A 23,748-nucleotide genomic window follows, 5' to 3' on the forward strand; every position below is an offset into this window, starting at 1 on the left:
TCTGGCCGTAACTTTTCATTCGTTGCTCGCAGCGTATTGGGACTGCGCTCAATCGTTTTCTCCGGCAAAACTACGTCGGAATAGTGCCAGATAGAATTCATTCCAGCACTTTTAGAAATCGCGAAAATTTTCGCCAAAAATGCAAAGGGGTTAGCCTTACTTTTTTTTTGGGCAAAAAACTTTTGGTCCCAGATTTGATTTAAATGACCCTTACCTGACTAATTGGACACCCAGGAACTCAGAAAACGCAGCAAAAAGGGCGTGGCATCAACAGGAGAGAAATTACGAAGGAAAAACCAGCTGCTGAAAAATGTCGAAAACTCAGGTTCTCGTTTTCTGGCCGTAACTTTTCGTTCGTTGCTCGCAGCGTATTGGGACTGCGCTCAATCGTTTTCTCCGGCAAAACTACGTCGGAATAGTGCCAGATAGAATTCATTCCAGCACTTTTAGAAATCGCGAAAATTTTCGCCAAAAATGCAAAGGGGTTAGCCTTACTTTTTTTTTGGGCAACAAACTTTTGGTCCCAGATTTGATTTAAATGACCCTTACCTGACTAATTGGACACCCAGGAACTCAGAAAACGCAGCAAAAAGGGCGTGGCATCAACAGGAGAGAAATTACGAAGGAAAAACCAGCTGCTGAAAAATGTCGAAAACTCAGGTTCTCGTTTTCTGGCCGTAACTTTTGATGCGTTAATCGCAGCGTATTGGGACTGCGCTCAATCGATTTCTCTCGCAAAATTACGTCGGAATAGTGCGTGAAATAATTTATTCCAGCACTTTTCCAAATCGCGAAAATTTCCGCCAAAAATACAAAAGGGTAAGCCTTGCTGTTTTTCTGGGCGAAAAACTTTTAGTCCCCGATTCGATTTGTATGACCCTTTTCTGACCAATTGAACCCCCAGGAACTCAGAAAACGCAGCAGAAAGAGCGTGGGACCAACAGGAGAGAAACGACGACGAAAAGATCACCAGCTGAAAAATGTGAACAACACGGGTTCCGGTTTTTTGCCTGTAACTCTTGATCTTTTCCTCGCAGCGTATTGGGATTGCGCCCAATCGATTTCTCTCGTAAAATTACTTCGGAATAGTGCATGAAAGAATTCATTTCAGCAGTTTTCAAAATCGCGAAAATTCATGCCATAAATGCGAGGGGGCCTTCCTGTTGTTCACGATTTTTGATCAAAAAATCCTCTGTCTCAGATTCGATTTGTCTGACCTTCTTTCTGACCCATTAGACCCCCGTGACAGCAAAAAACGTACCAAAAAGAGCGTAGGACCAAAAGGAGAGAAATTACGAAGGAAATCTTCCAATTCTTGGCTGTAACTTTTAGCCTGCTGCATTTCGCGGCTTCAGGCTATACGCAATTGACATCTCCCGCAAGATCACATCGACGTAGGGTATCCACAAACCAATTCTATCATCTCTCAAAATCGGCAAATTTCAGGCTGAAAAATTTCAACGAGGCAAATTTCCATCTTTTTCTTGCGAATCTGGAGCCAAAAACTTTCCGTTTCGTAATTTTTTCGAACGATACTTCGTCGACGAATTGGACCCTAAAGAAATTCGAAAAGGCCGTCAAAATCTGTGGGAAATAAATCCAATGAAAGACGAGCAAATTTTCAATCATTTATTCATTTTAATCCAGGTTGCATCAAGTACTAATGATAGAGTATCATTCATGTTATGTTCTGCGAAAGAGCATTACACCTGCACGCAGGCCATTACTTAAGTAATACCTCCAATTTACGATAATCACTGTATTTCACAATATCCCTCATTTTTAGCATGAGATGATATTCGTTGCACTTTTTTTTCTGACGTAATATTCAGATTTATTATTCAATATTTAATCATTCTTTTGCATTGCTATGTGACCTCGACTGTAATATATTGCAGTTCACTGTATTATACAAGTTACGTTCCATACTGAAACCCGATGGATGGTTGTAGAATTCGTACGCAAACACTATTTACCCGTGCAAATCTAGATAATTAAATTGATGGCATGAAATTTTGTTTCAAACCTACAGACTGATAAATTTATTAATCATTTTCAATCACACACGCCAAAAAATTCACTATCTGTGTGGCCCAAAAGTCAAACCCTCATGTTAGATTACCCGCCACACATTTTTGTCAGCAGCTGACATCGAACAGGCGTCACCCGTGGGCGTCACCATCATTTTCAGGATGCTGCTAATCCACCTCGGGTTATACCTGGAATAGTAATAAATATTTTCAATATAAGAACACATCAAAAATATTGTGTAAGTATTACTATAATCAATTAAATAACTAATATTATAATAAATTTTATTAGCGCATTAATAGCTACTGAATTTCTGCTTGCGCAAAAAATGAATTGAAATAATTTATTGTAAACATGACAAGTTTAAAAATTTTAGATAAAATAAAAAATTTTATTGAAATATAATTGCAATTATCATTAAATATCATTAAAATGTTAAACTCACCTAGCACAAATCCTCGTCCTCCTCGTCAACTTTGTTCTCCACGTCTTCCTCGCCCTCCTCCTCGTCCACCTCCGACCACCGCCAACAACCACCGATAACCACCTCGGGTTATACCTTGAATAATAATAAATATTTTTAGTGTAAGATCACAACAAAAATATAGTGTAAGGATTAATATAATTCGTTAATTAATTAATAATTTAATAAATTTCATTAGCGCATTTATAGCTACTGAATTTGTGCTTGCGCGAAAAATTAATTTTCTGTCCCTTGTCCCCAACCTCCACTTTCTACTCCAACTCCTGTACTCCCACTCCAACTACCAATTCTACTCCTACTTCTGACCCTACTCTTGATCCTATTCCTACTCCTGATCCTACTCCGAATTCTACTCCTACTCCTGATCCTACTCCTATATCTACTCCTACTCCTACTTCTGATTCTGCTCCCACTTCTACTCTATTCTATACTTTGGAATGTTATACTCACAGTACACAAATCCTAGTCATCCTCGTCCATCTTGCTCTCCTCGTATTTCTCGTTCTCCTCCTCGTCCACCTCCGAACACACCCAACCATCACCAAAAACCTCCAACAACCACTGATAACCACCTCGGGTTATACCTGGAATAGTAATAAATATTTTCAGTACAAGAACACATCAAAAATATTGTGTAAGGATTAATATAATTTTTTTATTGACACGTTATACCAAGAAGATTGAGAAAATTATAAAAAATGAAAGAAATTTTGTTAGCGCATTGATAGTTACTGAATTTAGGCTTGCGCGAATAACGATCTGAAATAATTCATTAAAAACATGCCAAGTGTCAAAATTTTTAGATAAAATATAAATACAATTGCCATTAAATATTATAAAAGTGCTTTATTCACCGTGCAGAAGTCCTCGTCCTCCTCGTCCACCTTGTTCTCCTCGTCCTCCTTGTCCTGCTCCTCCTCGTCCACCACGATCAGCCGCAACCACCCCTAACCACGTCCTACCCCGCCAAACACCGCCAACCACCTCCAACGACCACCGCTAACCACCTCGGGTTGTACTCCGAATATTAATAAATGAGCGGTTGTCCCGGAAGTCAAGTTTCACCAGGTAGTGGACCTGGAGCGCCGAAACTACGGAGCGCTTGTCCTGGAAATCAAGTTTCACCAGGTAGTGCAGCTTGAATGCAGAAACTACGGAGCGCTTGTTCCTGGAGTCGAGTTTCACCAGGAAGCGGACCTGGAGCGTAGAAACTACGGGGCGCTTGTCCTGGAAGTGGAGTTTCACCAGGTAGCGGACCTGGAGCGCCGAAACTCGGAGCGCTTGTCCTGGAAATCAAGTTTCACCAGGTAGTGCACCTTGAATGCAGAAACTACGGAGCGCTTGTTCCTGGAGTCGAGTTTCACCACGAAGCGGACCTGGAGCGTAGAAACTACGGAGCGCTTGTCCTGGAAGTGGAGTTTCACCAGGTAGCGGACCTGGAGCGCCGAAACTACGGAGCGCTTGTCCTGGAAATCAAGTTTCACCAGGTAGTGCAGCTTGAATGCAGAAACTACGGAGCGCTTGTTCCTGGAGTCGAGTTTCACCAGGAAGCGGACCTGGAGCGTAGAAACTACGGGGCGCTTGTCCTGGAAGTGAAGATTCATCAGGTAGTGGACCTGGAGCACAGAAACTACGGAGCGCTTATCCTGGAAATCAAGTTACACCAGGTAGCGGACCTGGAGCACAGAAACTACGGGACGCTTGTCCTGGTAGTCGAGTTTGCACCAGGAAGCGAACCCGGAGCGCAGGATCCAGGAGGTAGAGAACCCGGTACTCAAAATTTGCGGAGCGCGATTTTCATACGTCCGCTCTACTGCGCGGTCGGTTCCGGACTGAGAAATTCGGCTAACTGATTTTCGTCTATATAGATCAAGAGAAAAAAAATTTTTGGTGACGTCACTTTCTGAACATCCGAACATGCAAAATTTGGTTTCGAACTTTAATACTATGTATGTATGATGTACGATGTATGATGATTTTAGTTTTCACATTTCAGACAAGAAATGCGCACCTTATCTTTCCTGCCGATTCCAGACTCAAGCGGCTAGGCCCTTCGATGGTCAGCCGTTGACTCAAGATATTCTTCAGTTAACGGGTCAGCTAATAATAACGCCGCCGTCCTGCTACAGTTGGATGATAAAAAATTTTGCTCGTACCTTTCAAATGTGTGTTAAAATAAACTCGAAGTTTTATGAACCTTCGTTCTTTCCGAGGTTTTTTCTCTCCCTGTGAAAAAAAAATCGCCTACAGTCACCTTTTTAGGCCTTTAAATCAGGACACTGCGTTAAATATATACTGTCTCACATACGGAGCATTCATTTCATCTCGATCAAAATTAGCGCATTCGTGATGTATTACAGTTACTCTCAACTTTTTTTTATACGAACACTTTTCGACAACAATTCTGCTTCTCTACCCAACGTAGATACTTCACTTGCGACGAGCTAAAACAGCGTTTCGATTCTATGCCTATGAAAATTCAAGATCGAGAGAGCAAATGAGAAGTTGTTGGAATAATTATGAATACTAATGTTATGGAATACATCGAGCGCACGTCGAATAGAATCCCATTTCGAAATGAATAATTCTTCAATTTTCATATTATAGCCGTATTATTGTAGATAATATGATTTGTCTCCTGGAAAATTATGAAAGTTACAGTATGCATTACGTATTAATCGTAAATAGATCATCTATATTAATATCGTACATGGACCGCATATGCATATACATATACTTTTTGGTCTCTGCGTCATTATTACATCTGATCTATTATTATTTATGATCTATGTATACATTCTTCTCTCGGGTACCTATACTTCAATTAAATCACTGTTTTGCTACGAATTTTGAAAGAAATTTATTCTCATTATTAATTTCTTGTATCGCCGGCTTGGGCTTACCATTGCGAAGACTGTGTTACTCGGAAGGTGAATGCAGCCAGCATCATGTCGAAATCGGTAACTCTCTGATGTTCTGCAATAAGTTCTCAACTCTAGCATTGGAACCTCTCAGGGAGCGCAAGCGCATGACGATTTTCGGTTGTCACACCAAAGCCCAGTAGGGCAACTGTTTTTATATTCTTCAACCAACGTCCTACATTATCAAACGTTGCTTTGGTAGAAATAAACTTGCCAAGTTTCTTCACTCCACGACGCGACTGCATAGCTTCCCATAAGCTCGTTATAAGCAAGTGACGTCACAACGGTCGCATTCGGTAGACCCATGTATGTCTGGTTGTCATTGTTTGCTGCGTTAGGCGTATACCTAAGGCTCACAGCTGCTCACAAAGTATTGACGAAGGACACTCAGTCCTTGATCTCCATGGCGATAAGATTGCACTGGACAAAAAATACAGGTCCAAACACGTTAGATAAATGATTATTTATCTGACACCGATTTTTTAATAAACTCAAAAAGAATATCTCATTGACGTATGAGTAAGTTATTTGGACATGCTTGTACGACAGAACTTAAGCTTTACCAGTCACTAGGAACATTTGCAAAATTATTATCTAAAAAAATTCGCCAACACAGCAATTTCATCACTTCTCCGAACAAGTTGAAACAAATCTCCGCCTTCTACTCTTTCAGATTTCAAACCAATAATTGAATAATTTTTTCAAACTTACCACGGTCCACAATATCGTAACGACAAATTGATCCTGATCTTCCATCGAAAGAAACCTCTTTCAAATTATTAGCCATATTACGAAGTGATTAAAATCAACTCATTAATTGAAAGTGCCTGCATATTAAGTTGATATATTTCGCAATTTGTCAACTATTCCTTTTTACATATGCCATGTAAAATGGTATTACAGGATTTGTTTGCTTCAAAGTATAAGTGAATTTTGGAAAATCTGAACATGAGTTTCACGGCTTTTATGGAAGGTGAAATAGTACTTGATAACTAGCGTGCACTAGAAAAAAATGGTACAGCCGCAAAAAATTGCCGTGTGGATTCTATAGTTGCATTTGAATAGACTGATAAAAGATTGGATGAAACATTATTTTCCATAGTTTGCGTTAGTTTGCTAAGCTGGACACTTTGTAGATTTACTTGAATGATGTGACTTGAGGGATGTGTTCACGAGGAATTGGTCAGGATGAATATTGTCACATGCCAACTACTACTGTCACAAACTGCCTTTATTTTTTATCATTAATGTATATTATTTATTATAAATAAGTTAGAAACATTGATTTCATTTTGGGTTTTTTGGGGAGTGTTTACAGTTTTTTTTTATACACACAGAAAGAATACCCAACATATTATGCTTTCAGAAAAATGTATACTTTTTTTTTGTTTTTTTTTTCTTTTTTTGTTTTGACAAGAAATGATTTACAAATGAACTATAGCCACAAATTGCGTCATTCACTCGCTTTGGGTCAGGCAGCAGACGGAGGGTTTCTTGCTCTGTCTCTTATTAAACTCACACAGACATTCAACCGCACACCTGTGTATACATATCCCTCATCGCTTGTTCTTCACTCTGCGTATCACACACACTCTCGCATTGACCAACCCACTTGCTCCTGTACTCGTCACTCACTCACTCATTCGCTTGCTTACTCACATCTCCTTTTCATGCACACTGAAAACCAAGCTGTATTATTAATATTATTATTATTGTTATTATTATTAATATTATTAATATTAATATTATTATTAATATTATTATTATTCAATATTATTTTTTGTTATCTCTTAATATTATACTTTTTGTCCAATGTATTTATATATTTTTCATATAAATTCCAGTGTCCAACTGAAAAGTAGGTATGACATAATTACTGTCCCCTATAATAGTAATATTATATATTTATGTATATATATACACGTGTATATATATATATATATATATATACATATATACATATATATATATATGTGTGTGTGTGTGGACACTATGTGTGCATATATACACACACACACGCACACACATATATCGATGCAATGTTCACACAGTGTCAAAGTACGACTTTCAGGCTGCACATGACTGAACGCCTTACTTATTCAACTGGAATTATTTAATTGAATTCACTTATATTTAAAAAAAAAAAAAAAAAAAAATAAAAAAAAAATAAAACACTGTATAGAATTTATATTTCGTGCTAGTATTCTCTGGGCTAAGGGTAAAGGTTGTACACAACACGCCCCCACAAAAATGAGGTGATAATAATTATTATTTTATACATACGCGTATTACGTATCATTATTTTACGGCGACGGATACAATTATTATTACCAACAGAGATTACTTGCAGCGGGCAGCGCGCCGGCCAGCATTAGCGAGCGCAGGCAGTGAGCAGTTCATACGTACGTACACAGGACTGTAAAAGGTGGATACATGCGAGCGAGGTACATGACTCTGACTAGAGGTATTATCGTATTATCATTAGCAGTGCCATGTCTCTTGCCGCGCAACAGATAACGCCGCGCCAACGTGTTAACGACCCCACGTTTGTTTTCGTTTCTTTGTTTTTGTTTTGTTTATGTTTTTTTTGTTTTGTTCTTTTATTAATTTTTTTTTTGCCAGAAATTTTGTTTGTTTTTCTCACCATTTTAAACTCCGTTTTTCAGTTTCGCTTCAAATGGTACAACCCGAGTTTTATTAGTAATTTTTATAACGTTCGTTCCATGTCTCTCGGAGCGTATTAATATTATCATTATCATTAATATTAATATTATTATTATTATTATTCATATTATTATATTTATTATTATAATGTAGGTATGTAGAATTTGTGCGCCTCTTAGGGCAGGCCCCTACTTTATCCGAGCTCCAGCAACGGAGGAGAGAGCGGCAGGAATTATGCGACAGGATGAATATTCCCCTTATCCTATTCGCCTTCACCTCCGGATTATCTAAACTCACATCAAAACAGATGCCGTTTTCTAATATTTTCATGACTTTTAATGTTATATATGGTAATTAAATTTTTTTTTTCTCTCTCTCTTCTCTCCATGTAAAGGGAAAAGTTTCTTCTTACTTTTCTTTCTTTTTGGTATCTTTTGCTATTCTATGTTTTATTTTCTTCGCGTATAATATATATGTACATGGATACAGGTATACATGTCTGTATACACATATCCACTCACACATATGTTATAATATTTTTATGACGAATAGTAAATTTGATTCACATGAAGAACTAACTTCTACTCATTTCTTGCGTAGATTAGAATATATAAACAAACAAAAGATTAGACATGAAAACAAAAACAAAACAAAAAAAAAAACACTTTGGTTTTTTGCATCTAACGAAGGTCTTGCAATAAAAACACCACACTAATAAATGGCACTAGAATTGCTCTCACTTGGATCACCGACTATATTCGTGATGGCAAAAACTTGTCCCGTTTTACTGCGAACATATTCGCATTGCTAATCATTTTTTTGGATGCTCAGCGAATTATCATAATAGTTACGGGACAAAATTCTGACAAACTAGCACAGACAACTGCAGTGCCACCACCATATGCTTGTCATTTGCGGTATATCCGTGTTTAATTATATTTATTTTTATATATATATATTTTTAATATTTTTTTTTTCCACCTTTTTCATATTTTCTTTCTTTCCTTCTTTTTTCCATCCTCTCTCTACTTTTTCTTTCCTTATTGTTTTTCCTATAGTTTTATATATTAATATAAAAATGAGGCGATGTCACAGTCAGCCGGGCTTGATCAACTAAACTAAGCTATAAAAAGGTAACAAATTCAACAAAGAGTATGAAATTAAAATCAGTTTGTTGGGTTTTGACAGTGAAAAAGTTAGAAAAGAACGTATACAACGTTCCCAGATTTAGGTCCTTGTTTTGTTTGTTTGTTTGTTTATTTGTCGCTGGAATCCCCCCCATGCATAATTTTCTACCTAAGGTTGGTACACTTCTGACGAAGCGGCGATGCGTCGATGACACCACAAACGTGTTTTTCGTTTTCATGGGACATTTCTTTTTTCATCTCTTGTAGATACTTTGTTTTCTTCCATCTTGTTTGTTGTCACTCGCTCAACAAAGTCCATATTTGTTTCCATGATCTGATACAGGGTCGACAGAAGCAGCTTTTATCCAGCCTGTTCATCGGAGGTATTTCACTTACACCAGATTGTACTCCTTCAAGTTGGACTGAAGAATCGTGTCCTTCACCGCCGCAAACACAAATCTGATGTTTTCCGTGTCTGTCATAAGGAGAAATAATAACAACATTAAAGAACAGTTTATAATCCTTAAATTTACATCTATTCTAATGGAAAATTGGTCTCAACCAATCTTTCCTAAAAAAAAATAGAAGGACCAAAATTGACAGTTGCAAAAAACTATTATCATATAACAACTCGACAAACTGTGAAAATGAAAATACTCTTCAAATAATCTTTCAAATTGTAATTTGATTGGTGGCAATACGTTATTACACTTTGCCTATTCGGTTTAGTCACATCAGTCGCAACGGTTATTGGGTAATTTGGAACTCTTGATATTATGTGTTAAACATTGTATTCGACTTTTGGAACACTGAAGTAAAGAGCAAGTCCAAAAGTTTTGAAGCATGAATTTTTTTTTTTTTTTAAATGATGCGTGTTGTTTTTGATACGAGGTGAAATTAAACCAAATAGACAAACTGTACTCCATTCAAAATCTTGTTATTGCTGTCTTTTTCTATCATTGATTAAAATTTTCTTTTAGTGAGATAACAGACCTTACATTATTTCATATTGCATTGATATTCGCGTATCATATTTCTATCACACTTGCAAACTATTCGAAAGTACTATTGATAATGCAAATCATCATTGATTTCACGTTCCAAAAATTGTAAACTCAAAGTAGCCCAGCTTTCCCTTAACAATATCACCGTAGGCGATCAACTTCTTCGAGAACATAATTGTCATGCAATAAATTGATATAACATACATTTAATGAATGGAAAGACCTAACGGACACTCAACGCATTGCAACAAGCTTTATGACTGTGGTTTAATTATACATTTAGTATGATGCATGCGAGATAAGCAATGTTTTATACATATGAGATTAGCTCTGTGACTTTTCGCTGGGACTGTCAGTGAACAAGAATCAAACGTTAGATATAGAATTAATTTTTTATTTTCACAGAAGTTGAAAGTCCCAGAGATAAACACACATGATTAATATTTTTCTCACGTACTCATTTGTTTATATTTATTTTTTTCAATACGTCGAATTCATTCTGGACCATAAGTATAGACATTCAGTTCAAATAAAAATAAAGAGGTATCTATAGTGTTACCACAATAACTCTTATGTCTATAGGTAGATAAAATAAAACTTACCATGTATTTATTTGAAGCATGCAATATTGAAATACACATTTCATGCGCGTGCAATTTTAGTGTAAGACAGTTTTAGGGCCAAACGCAATTGCTGAGGATGATTTGATCGCATCGTATATATTCGAGAAGTGTTAATGTGAATATGAAAAATAAGTGCTGTATACCAAGGTGAATCTTAGTAGAACAATAAGCTGTTCATTATATTTGTATGCATGCATCTGTATATTATAAATGTATTTTTCATTTCTTCCAATACGAGGATGCGGTCAAATTATCTGTCAATATTCAAGGTTTGAAGAATTAAGATGTTTATTCTCATATTTTTCATGATTTGAATATATTTTTGTGAACAGCATAGTACTCGATTCACTTTGAAAAAATAACTTTTGTTTTTTATTCCTTAGTTCTTTTTTTTTCAATTTCCAATTTCTGTCATGTATAGTTGCAAACTAAAACTCTAAACATTTATTCCAGACATCATTCTGGGCAATGCACTGTGCAATTTTTCTTGAAATTTGAAAAGATATATTGTAATTACGCGTAAACATGTATAGTGCAAACGACAAAAGTTTTAATCTCCCATCACTTTAGTAAATATGGAGATCTTACAAAACAAGAAAATTTTTTGCTCTTTCAAATCAACCTAATCACGCTTTGATTATTCGATTATGTATTTTACGAATGAAATTTAAACCAGAAAAAAAAAAATCATTGACATAAAGAAAGTACTTCGTTTCGTCATAATCTCTAACAATATTCCAAAGCATCGCTCGTTTTAAATTTTTACCATACTATTAAAGGAACAGAGCTAACATCCATGGTTAATAATAATATCCTAATATAATATTTCATTAAAGACTATGAAATTTATAATAGTCACACTTGCAAGCGACAATTCTGCAATTTTAATTTCATAAAACGTTATTGGATTTGCAAAGCTTGTGGCTTTGAAGGTTTGACAAATTATCGAAAGGAACATAAAACATTGTGGAAAGTTAATACTTGCTTTAGAAATGAGTACTATTCAGTACACCTAAAATAATATAACTGATATTTATACGGCAACGAAAACAATTCGAAGACCAGAAAATACCAAAAAACGTAGATTTTGTATATGAGAAAGTAGATCGGTTTTGGCAGCGTTTTTTTTCTTCTCCATATATTTTTAACTGCAAACATAATCCTATCTTAAATTTTTTGTAACCTGCACGTGTCTTGCTACGAATGAAAATCCATGGACCAAAATTAGCATGTATTATTTACGTTACACATTGTGTATGCTTTCTTGACGTAATACGCCAAAAGTATAAACAATTGAAAAAACGAATTACGATGGTCGATTTATGCAAGATTGAACTCCTTCAGAGCACTTTGCATTATCGTATCCTTTACGGCGCAAAAGACAAGCTTGATGTTCTCTGTGTCTGTTTATCAGGCCCGTATATGCAGCATGCAACACAATACACATAAAGAAAAATGTTAGTGAGAAATTATAAAGCATTAAACAAGTATTTTTATTGGAACAAAAAATCGCTAAAAATACTTTTTCTCTGGTCGGACAGTTTAACATAGTTAGACAACGCACATATAAATATATAATATAATATGAAAGCACGATTAAAAAGGGCAGAATACAATACATAGGCATGCGGCATAAATGGTCGAGCAGGAATTGGCGGAGCAGGTGCAAACTTACCTGTTGCGCATGTGAAATGGGAATAAATAATCTTCTCCGCATCAGGATTAAGGTCAACAAACATCCTGAGAATGAATTCTCTAGCTGATGTGGCCTCCTTTTGTGGGCCTGTGGATAATAGGAAGCGTTCGGAGTGGCATTACTACAGGTCGGAGTTACTGGGGATATGCAGCTTTCTATAATCACCTTTCCTTGTTTTTTTTTTCATAGCAAAGACTTAAGAGGTTTAAGCCACTAATTAAATAATCTGGTAATTTAATTGTAATTTTCAAATGCAGAGGGCGGTTTTTTTTTTTCCTTTCGCTTGTTACGTCAATGGGGAAAAAAGAGATACAAATTTTTATAACAGTAGTATAATTGAAGAATCTAAGAACACGGCAATATTTCAGTAAGTGATAAATACGTCAAATTGATATTATGCATTGTACATATTTTGATGCGCAAGAACTTGTTAAAAGTAAATCCAATAGAATAGGGAAGGACAACTTATCGAATTAACGTTTATAGAGGTCAGCGAAGCCTTCCAACTGATCTGTAAGTAGCTTGCTTGATTACGCAATAGTTGGAAACCATTCTATGATTTGTAATATTATTTGACAAGTTATACAAGTCGATTCAATTTTGCCCACAGGTAAAAAAGATACAGGGTATAAATATTCACTTGTAAAAATGTCTTGTTCAATATTCATATACAGCTGGGTCCTGGTTAATGAAATAAATAAAAATTCTTAGACATTTTTATAGTCATCGCGTATAGAATCAAAAACTTTAGCCTCACGTACACATGATATCATTGACTTTTACCTCGCTGCCTGACATTGTACACATCGAAATTTGTGTAACATGAATTTCAATGCCAAATAAAATATACAGTAGCGCTCAAAAGGTATTTTGATAATATGAAATTCGTTATTACTTTGATGAATCGTTTTTCTTACTTTTCTTTATATTAACTTTATTTTCGAGCAATCGAGAATTCATTTTTAACAATTATATAGAACATCGGATTTCTTTCAACAAATAATATTATTGGTTTTTGTAGTTTATTCTTGCATGTAATTAACTCAATTACTATCTTTGTCAAAATACTTTTGAGCGCTACTGTATATATATCAATGTTAGTATTGAAAATATAAGGTTTCGAAGAAGAAAGTTTTTTTAACGTGTCACGAAAATATATATATATGTATATTCAAGTCGGCTTCACCTAACTTAAAAAATTCGCCAGCGGTTCTGTGTTATCCAAATATCCCCCAGATAAGAGAATTGAAATGATGGATTAAAAAAGAATTAAAAAACTGTTATCTAACAACACGAGATTACAGGGTTGCTCTCTCACCTAAGGATTTTGCGCTAAGGGTCAATTTTCAATTACGATACCACAACTGGAGTTTCAGGAAAGTATGTCAGATTCCACAATATTTATTGCTGTATTCGTTGTTCATAGAACTATCAAAATTTGAAAATGTTTCTTCCAAGCATCTCGGAAACAAAAATGTTCAAAAGTAAGCTGCTCAGAAGCATTCAAATTATGAGTTTAAACATTGTCAATGTGTTACTATTTTGCTTTTTCTAAATAGATTATTGACCGATTTTTACGCCTTGTTAATATCAGAAAAAATACCGACAAAACTAGATTCTTTAATTAAGAAAAATACTTGACCATCGTATTTCAATTCTGATTAAAAAGTTACCTGTTACCAGACAGTGAAAATACTTTGGTTATCAGAATTTGGAAGATTAATTTATCGAAGCAGAAACTTATCAACGTTTAGAGCTTGAGAATTGTACGTATCGAAAAGCAGCTCTTCAAACAGTAAATTAAGCAATACATTGGGATTCCCGACGATAACTCGTATTTGGTTTTACTATTACTGCAGATAAAAATGACAACGATAACAAATTATCGGTGTCATCGTGGTAAAAGGTAAGAAGAGTTTTTTCTTCAAATATTTTTACCAACTATCAAGATTGCTAGCAGCACAAAAGGGTTGCAAAGATCAGACCAGCTCTCACTTAACAGAGAGAGTTCAGAAACAGACCTGTTGCTGCAGTGAAGTGAGAGTAGCACATGCGGTCAGGGTCTGGATTAGAACTGAGGTACACCTTTAAGATGAATTCCCTGGCCGGTACGTGTTCCATTTTAGGCCCTATCCCACAAAACTTATTCTTTTAACACGACGAAACAATTTTTCTTTTATATTTCTCTCCATATTAACATTACATGACTAAGCCACCCAAGTTTGTGAATGATTATATTTTACTAGACAGCTAAATGCCTAACTGAGCCCGCGGAGGTGATAAAAAATTTTCCTTTATGCAACGTTTATCTCATCTGGCGAATGAGGATTAGAATGACCAGAAATATTATCTCTAAATGTGTTTCTCGCTAATCTTTACTGAAAAATGGTTTCATTTATTCAAAGACGCGAGCTATCGAATAAAGTTGCAGAAAACCTTCGTAGCTGCGGAATATCAAAACCTGGTCTGGGTAGAAAAATTGAAATTTATCCCGATACGCGTAATTAAAACGAAGTAACAGATTGAAACGTAATTATTATGCGAGTGAAGATACGCAAACGCTATAGTTGTTCCTGAAAGAAATCTATTTAGTTGACTAGAGGTTTTTTCTTTTTTCCTAATCATCTCGAATGAAAGGAACGTACGACGATCAATAATTGTGCTCACCTTCATATTCTGGAAAGTAATCGACGAGATGAGAGTACAAAATCTTCTCTTCAAGAAGATCTTTTTTGTTTAGGAACAGAATAACGGAGGAGTGTTGAAACCACGGATATGTTATGATCGTTTTGAACAACGCCTTGCTCTCCTCCATGCGATTCTGTAAATAAAAGTAAATATTATGAGTGATTACTCGTTGCAAAAACAATATTACTAATCAACCAATCTTTCACATAAGTAATATTTTCTCCGGATTTATATTTACGTAGACTCATACGTAGTGTGCAAATTCTTTGATTTTGCGAAAAATTAATACTGCAGAGTCGCATGTATTTAGCTAACTTAACTGGTACATAAATATTTAATTAAACTTAAATCAAGTTACTCACCTCGTTTTCAGATTCAAATAAAATTTGATCATATTCACTTAGAGCTACTAAAAATATAATGGAAGTGACGTTTTCGAAACAATGAATCCATTTTCTTCTTTCGGATCTCTGTCCACCGACGTCTACCATCCTGCAGACAAACGTTCACAATTTCAACTTAGTATTCAGAAAAGATGTTAGTTAATCAATTATATATAAGGCAAAACAACGCATACGTGTTGCATGCCTTTGTTTTAGCATTGCTATGTCGATTGGCAGTTTTAAATTTCTCATATACGTTTTAATAATTCATGAATTGAAAATTGCAAAATTAGCAATGTCATAGCGTTGAAATTCATATATTTGATCTGATAGAGTGAAGAATTTGTTATAAAAATCAATGTGCAATGAGACAATAACTTTCATCATATTGTATGAAATTTTTTTAAAAAACAAATTTTCTTCTTAGCTGTAATTTAATCTTATCATGTAAGTATGTACACACGGTAACGTGTAAGTAAAATACGTGTGCACATGAAATTTTTGACAATATCTATTATTCGAAAAAATTGCATGCTGTTCACAACTTCCGAGAAAATTACATACAACTAAAGCAAGCGCTTGAATATATATAATCACTTATTTCTTTGATAACAAATAAAAAAAAGTGAAAATACAACAACGAATGACGATATAATCAAGCAAAAACTTCGTTGAGATGGAAAACAGCATTGAAAAAAAATAACAACACCAATAAATAAGCCACTGAAGTTTAAATATTACTCAAACCGAATGTATCAATAAGCAATTCAACACCGATTTATTAAATATAATCACTATTGGTCTACTAATGCATAACACGCCATGCTTTATATGTATATATATATATATAATTGTATGTGTATTATAACGTACAACAAATACCCACAAAATCGAATGTGACAAAATGCCATTCGGGGATACATTGTAGATCATCTACAAATGACCAAAACAAGTTTAGTTGGAAAACATGGTTTTTTGATATCAAAAAATGTCTATAATTGTAACAAGAAACTTGTAAATGTTAATGAAAAATCTTAAACTCAACTTTTACCATCACGTTATTATTATTGTCACTAATAAGCTTTTATCGACCAATCTACCTAAAAGAAAAGTGAAAATAAAGTCATTGTTCCAAATTAAAGAAATATTGAAATATGGCAGATTGAATTAACTCGTAGTACAACATTTGCGACTATCTTGAGATAAAACCTTTGATGAATACCGATAGATAAGAATACCGTAGATAATGTGACGTGACAAAATGTAAAGAAGAAAAGGAATGAAAACTATGATTTCTATTTACTCTGGTGTTCTGACGATTCAGTGAATCGACATTGAAAATTCAAGGATAGAAATTGGAGAATAAATAACCCCGTATTTAATATAATAGAGGTGTTATTGTACCTAAATATGATGGAGTCCAAATCGAAGGGATACTCAATTATTCCAGTAGTCGGAGCTCGAGCCCTGAGAATGTCCTGCTCCGTTGGTAGGTAGTCAGGCTTTTCTATACGTTCGAGATCGCTAAGATAACTGAAAAACAAACCAAGCCAACAGTGTTGATAGTGCATGCCATGCAAATATAAAACAACAACAAGAAAAAACAAAAAGGAAAACATAAAAAAAAAAAAAAAACAAGGAAACATAACGTGATTAATTTCGGTGGCGCGGTATTACAATTCCAACGCATGCTCCTCCTCTCGTTTCCAGTTTCTCCTAATAAAAAGAATCGTTACAACAGGGTATTACCATAACATTGGTAAGGTCCGTTGTGAAACTGTGCCAAAGAAAATGTGAATGAAAAATTGATGTCAGGTAGAATCGATCCAATGATTAACCCAGACTAACGGAACAAAGGAACGTCCTTTCTAATCACGGAAAAAAAACCTTCTTCAATGGACGTTATCACCGGAAAAACTGTAAAACGAACGTAGACGATGCCTGTGGTACAGCGATCCGGCGCAAGGTATGCAATAAAAATCGAGTAATAATAATAATAATAATAATAACAATAACAACAACAACAACAACAACAGCAATAACGATAACAACAGCAATTAGTAACAATCAAATCAATATAAATGCAGACACAATGCGGGGATAGAAATTGACGCAGGCATCAGGCAGCAGGCAGGTTGTCGACGATCTTCCTCCACTCGTTATACCGACATACCTAAACCGGATTTCTTCCAAGTCAAACGGATATTCAATAATACCAGTTGTGGGTACTCTGACGCGCAAAATGTCCTGCTCCGTTGGTAGGTAGTTGGGCGCTGCGACCCGGTCTATCTCCATGAGGTAGCTGTAACATCAAACGCTCAATACCCGCAAGTCTATTCGACATATGATTTTATACTAGACTGAAAAATGAGGTCCATCGATCGTCAGTTTCCCGAAGAACAAAATTGGAAAAATATTTCTCGAGCATGTCGTTTGATATGCTGTAAATTATAATAAAACAATGAACAGGGGGAAGAAGAAAAAATATAAATTAACGGAAACGAGATGATACGTTACACGATATACGATTTCAACGAACTACAGAAAACAGTATCGCGCGGCATTAAAATTAGTCGTCTCGATTGCATTGGCTGAAACTTACTATCGTGCGAAATACCGTGATGTAACTTTTCTGACTTCAAATAATTTACACAACTTTTAACTGGGCTGTCTGTAAAAAGAATAAGCAGCAAACAAGATCGTGGGTGTAAATTAATGGTATGCTTTTGGTAGATGTATTTTCAACCAAGCGGCGAGTGAATTCGTCATGTTTTGATTGACGTAACAGCATTGAGATTAATTCTTTTCACAAAGCGGTCGCAGTCAGGTGAAGATACATCTCGTAAACTGTACTCGGCCGCGTTAGCTGTCAGTGAATAAAATGTTTTCCAATTTGATCCGATAAATTTGTCATCATATGCCATACTTTGGATTATGACGATAACGAAATCGCCAAAGCACAGTTATTTCATGTATAACATGTTACCGGATTTATGATATTTACTACGTACTTTAATAATAGCAATCTACATCCCAGAGAATTGAAAAAAGATATCCCTTTTGTAAATCTGTTACAAGACAAGGAAGGTTACTGAAATTGTTTTACACAATTGTACGCGTGTAGGAAAAATTATTGAAAGCAAATGGTCCGAAGATGCAAATGATATTTGAATAATGTTAAGCCGTTGTCATCTTTGAGAGACGTTGGTTTTTCCTGACCACCCTTCTTATTCATGAGTATCTCGTGTTGTGGTCAGATGGTAACCAAAGTCAAAGGAGATTATATCGCTATCACTAAGCACGCCATTTGTGATGAAAGATATAATCGCTCTGCTTTACACCTGAATCCAGCTATTTGTGGATATGACTTTTTATCTTGTTACTATGCGAGTTGAACATTTCTCTCTCTCTCTCTCTCTCTTTCTCTTTCTCTCCCTCTCTATCTCTGTCCCTCGCTCTCTCGTTGTTAGCACTACATTCGTATGAAGCTTTTGAGATATGTGCGTCACGGTATTGAAGAAAAGAGAGAGGAAAGAAAAAGAAACAACATTATTAGGGCATTGTTAATATTCTATTACATTGGAATCCGGGGCATGTCTGGAATTTACGGTATTCCTTCTGTTTGGTTGATAAAAAAAAAAAAAAAAAACCAAGGAAACGCCAAGGTAATAGACCATTAATATTTGAAAACCTGTATAGAAATTAGTGAAAAATGACGTTTAACGTAACGGATAATTATTTCTTACTTGTTAAAATAGTATATTTCTTATAATAAGACGATGAACGACATTTTAAGCTATGGTAATCTATTTAAGCCTGTAAGAAAAAACACTCAATTTTGAAACAACGATACACTGTCTCCGTAAAACTTGTATGGATAAAACTTATATTTATATACAAGTTATTTCTACTTGTAATTGAATTGCGCTGATAGCGATACTCACTATTTCGCAGAATCTGTAAGCTGGTATTCTCGCCGACGGTCGTAACACTCCTGAATCCCAGCCTCTGCCCATAAGTCTTTTATCGCTTCTACATATGGGCTTTCAAATGTCGTTACTGTTTCAAAGTCTACGCTTCGTATAAGCTCTGCTTTTTCCTAAATGAAAGAAACATCGAATAGTAATTAGCGAATGATTTTAATTCCTAAAATAATCGTTTATTTACACACAATTTGATTTGCATTGACGAAAACTTATGAAATGACAACGATTTGCATTCGTAAAGTGTTTTTGTTTGATCAGACTCAGTCGTATGCCTACGACACGGACGGCATACTCAAGTTCCTAAATGAATAGAGTTTTGAAGTAGCTATGTTACTTACTATATTTGAAGATTCTGCGTATTGGATCTTGAGCAGATCCATGGCTCGGATCATTGACTGCATAGCCATGAATATATTTTGGTAAACCAGCTTGATAAACCCTCGTTTGTCTTCGTCCGAGTAACCAGAACCGTGAATGATTCTCATCTGTTTGATGAATGTAGATTTTCCCGACTCACCAGTGCCTGAAAATTATTTCAATCTTTGTTAGAAAATTTCATTCGTTGCACATAAGATGATTATCTTATTATAGTTAAAATTAGTATCGCTCATATTTACAGTAGACTAATAAAGCGAAGTGCGCATCGCAAACTTAAAATTATCAAGTAAAGTAAAACAGTTATCATTTTTTGTGGGCGAACGATAATATTCACATCTTGGTAGCAAATTTCATGCTCTAAATAAATGTAATAGATCTGACTGAACCTGATTTGAATCAAGTAATTTGTACTCTTGCGTCGACAAGTGAAATGAACGAGTTTGAGTAATTTGGAGAAGGAAATGATGGGTTTTTGTTCAAAGAAGTGAAAGGAAACGAATTTTAGATGAATTGAGAAAGTTTGAGAAAAGAAATCAGATAAATTTAACATCTAGTACTATATTAACACGTTACAAATTTATCCGATAAATCCAGAACAAAGTAATTTGCTAACATAAAGGCCGGAAAAAAAAAAAAGATGAAACACAGTGTAAAATTGAATTTGAAAATGCTTTTATGCTTCTAGACTATGAACCGCATCAACGCATTGAGCTGTTATATTTTCAACTATTGTTCATTTAATAATGAAATGCAATAGCTGTTCGAATTGAATGAGTACGTAGGGCGATTAAAGTGTTACATATAAATTGACAATTTGTACCACAATCTTCATCACAAAGCAACAACGCAACGATTACATTCATTTGTATAACTGAATAGAAGGTGACATGACGTTCTTTTTGATGAATAGAATGGAATAGAATAGAATGGAAATATATGTATAGGAAAAATTAATTATGATGTGTATACGCGTGCGAATTTGATTCGCTCTGGTTAATTGATCAAATCGGAAAACTGCAAAATAACTGTAAATATATCGAAGAAAAATTTTGGAAAATCCAGTTTATAGAGGCATAATGATATCACTGGCCTCTTTACTTAAATCTAGTTATTATTATTGTCATCGTCATCATTATAAAAATCGTTATGTAATACCGAAAAGTCCTCACGCAACATGACAATAAGAGAATCAAAAAACTGGAGATAATTAAATTTCACTCATACGTCGTTACATGAATTATGACCCTGTTAGAATAGAAAATTAATCGAAGCCGCATATTAATACGTTAATTTGATGCAATTCATCATTTTACTACTGACAAATTTACGTTACAGTCGTTGAAAATATTAAATTCAATTCGAATTTGTTCAATTTCTTTCTACAATAGCTCATTTTATTCAGAAGACTATTTTCTATGAAACCATTGAAACAGACTTTTGTGTTTTTTTTTCTCACGATCAGTCATGGATTAAATCTTGCCATTTGTTGATTATGCAATCAATATCAATGCGACCTTATAAAATTCAATACTCAACAATGCCAATATCATAAAAACAGTGTTCCGAATAAAATAATCTGTCATAGTGTGAAATGGAGCGAATTCACAACAACTTCGATAATTTTGAACCGATTGTATATTTGAATAAAATGAAGCATGGATATTCAACCATTTCTTAATTACAATTCCGGTATCTTTTGCTTTAATATTGTTCTACGAGTATCTTCTTAATTTTCGAAAAATAACATACCCAAGGTACGACTATTATTTGCTGGTAAAATTAATAAAGAGTACCGATTTTCAGTCAATCAACCCTCTTAACCAATGACCAGATAAAATGCTACTTGGGGCATAAACCATAATTTTTTAAACGACGAAAGAGAAAGAAGGTAGCGTTTGTTCGCCTTGGAAAAAGTCAAATATAAATAATATACAAATACGATAAAAACCGCACCAAGAAATAAAAATTAATATAAGAATTAGTGAAAAAATAGAAAAACAGTGATTTCTGTAAAAAAAAAAAAAAAAAAACATAATCAACAATTGAATACAGGAGTCAAGTGTAAGAAAAAATAAGAAAAAAAAAAAAAAAACAAGACCACAACAGACAGACAGATAAATAAATAAATAAATAAATAAATAAATACACTGTAAACGGGGTCGCAAAATTATCTCAAACAATATCGAAGTGCTAACTAATAAACTAATGTGCAATAAAATACAACAAATAATAGTACAAGAAATACAAGATAAAATGAAATAACAGTGAATATAGTGTAAAAGAGAGAGAGAGAGAGAGAGAGAGAGAGAGAGAGAGAGAGAGAGAGAGAGAGATCGAGCAGAAGCGAATCCTACGTAGACTCCACGCGCCGACGCGGAGACCCGTGTCAAAGAGGTGAAGAGTGTAGAGTGATGGAAAAGGGGTTGGGGGGAGGGGGGATGAGGAGGTGGTATCGCGACGCCTCGCATCGCCTCCTCCTCATCTGCCGGTGAAAAGCATGAATGAACCGGCGGCCGGCCGAGCGGAGCCGAGTCGAGCCGAGTCGAGCCGAGCCGAGCACGAAAGCCGAGCTTGCGAGGAGAGAGCAAGGTGTGCTCTGTAGATGACGTTACGTGCCGTGAACCGACTGCCTGCCTGCCCCCCACCCCCAACGTCGAGGTAACAGCACGCATCTATCTCGTTCGCGGAGGAGGATGGGGTGTAAGAATACGTACATTAGGAATGATGAAAGAATTGCAGGGGCTGTAATATCTGTGATTTTTGATTAAGTATAATGTCTAATTTATAGAATTCCAAGTGTGGATGGATTAGGGAAAGATTGAAAAGTTCAGGACGTCGAATCACTGAGCGTGGAATCGTCGGAATTCGTCGAGATAAAGATTCTACATTCCGTAGTTGTATGTTCTGACATTTGTATATTTTCAAATTTTATGGTAGTCAAGACTTTCCAAGTTTTTATAATTCTACGAATTTGATTATCGCGTCTTTGAAAATTCGATATTTCAGTACTTCGGTTATAAACCAAAATTTTATATTTTTCATCCCCACCCAGTTCAATTAATCGATTTGATTTTTTCTAGATCTTTATCATAGCTGTGGACATTCGTTTCATAAATATTCTTCGACGTTGCATTGTATTATTATTATTATTATTATTATTATTATTGTCACCATTACTATTCTTTTCGAGTTAAGTAGAATTATAGTTTTAATTGAATTGTGAAATAATACAGAATTCAGAAATGTTGTTATCGATAAGTATCAAAATTCATGCGGATGCTCAAGTTACAGCATAAAACTTGTACGCATGTGAATCGTTTTCGTAAAGTACAGTGATTTTATTCATCACACAGTGATTCGTAGAGAGAAAAGAAAAAAAATAAATAAATAAAATGTACTATCAATCAAATATACGTAAATAATTAATTAGGACCACTCCACGAATTTTAATCATTACGTATAATAAAAATTATATACAAAATTTTTCGTCACATTTCTCCTCCCGTATTATTAACGCTATATACGCATGTTTTAACATACATAATATATAGAATTCGGATGAGAAGTTTTCTGTCATTGCGTAAGTATAAGAAATTAAAATAGAAACATTCATGATCCGGAATGTATTTTCCACTTTTTTTCTACTGCTTCAACAGCTAAAAATAAATTATGGTTAAATTTATTTACGAAAACGGATAATAAAGAATTTACGAAACAAGCAGACTTGATTTTTATCATAGAGAAGAAGAAAAATTAGAGATAT

General features: G+C 35.0%; 1 protein-coding gene and 1 long non-coding RNA gene across 7 annotated transcripts in view; both read right to left on the reverse strand.

Annotated features, from left to right (window-relative positions):
* Nucleotides 1-1,670: 1,670 nt before the first annotated feature.
* Nucleotides 1,671-3,734, reverse strand: LOC124216300 (uncharacterized). The gene is made up of 4 exons (XR_006882568.2): nucleotides 3,370-3,734; nucleotides 2,966-3,099; nucleotides 2,477-2,590; nucleotides 1,671-2,219 (listed from the first exon to the last, which is right to left on the reverse strand). It is a non-coding gene; the product is annotated as an uncharacterized lncRNA (long non-coding RNA).
* Nucleotides 3,735-7,982: 4,248 nt separating this feature from the next.
* Nucleotides 7,983-23,748, reverse strand: part of Galphaq (G protein alpha q subunit) — a 31,773-nt gene continuing 16,007 nt past the window's right edge. The window contains exons 2-9 of one of the 6 annotated variants that reach the window (XM_046619766.2): nucleotides 19,946-20,130; nucleotides 19,566-19,720; nucleotides 17,795-17,923; nucleotides 17,026-17,154; nucleotides 15,601-15,730; nucleotides 15,218-15,371; nucleotides 12,530-12,637; nucleotides 7,983-9,702 (exon numbers count right to left, since the gene is read on the reverse strand). In XM_046619766.2, the coding sequence (XP_046475722.1) occupies nucleotides 9,620-9,702; nucleotides 12,530-12,637; nucleotides 15,218-15,371; nucleotides 15,601-15,730; nucleotides 17,026-17,154; nucleotides 17,795-17,923; nucleotides 19,566-19,720; nucleotides 19,946-20,130 (1,073 nt within the window). In that variant the 3' untranslated portion in view covers nucleotides 7,983-9,619. The other 5 variants (XM_046619767.2, XM_046619765.2, XM_046619763.2 and 2 more) reach the window with 5 other exon arrangements.

This window comes from Neodiprion pinetum, chromosome 4, assembly GCF_021155775.2.
Source record: "Neodiprion pinetum isolate iyNeoPine1 chromosome 4, iyNeoPine1.2, whole genome shotgun sequence".
Lineage (NCBI taxonomy): Eukaryota > Metazoa > Arthropoda > Insecta > Hymenoptera > Diprionidae > Neodiprion > Neodiprion pinetum.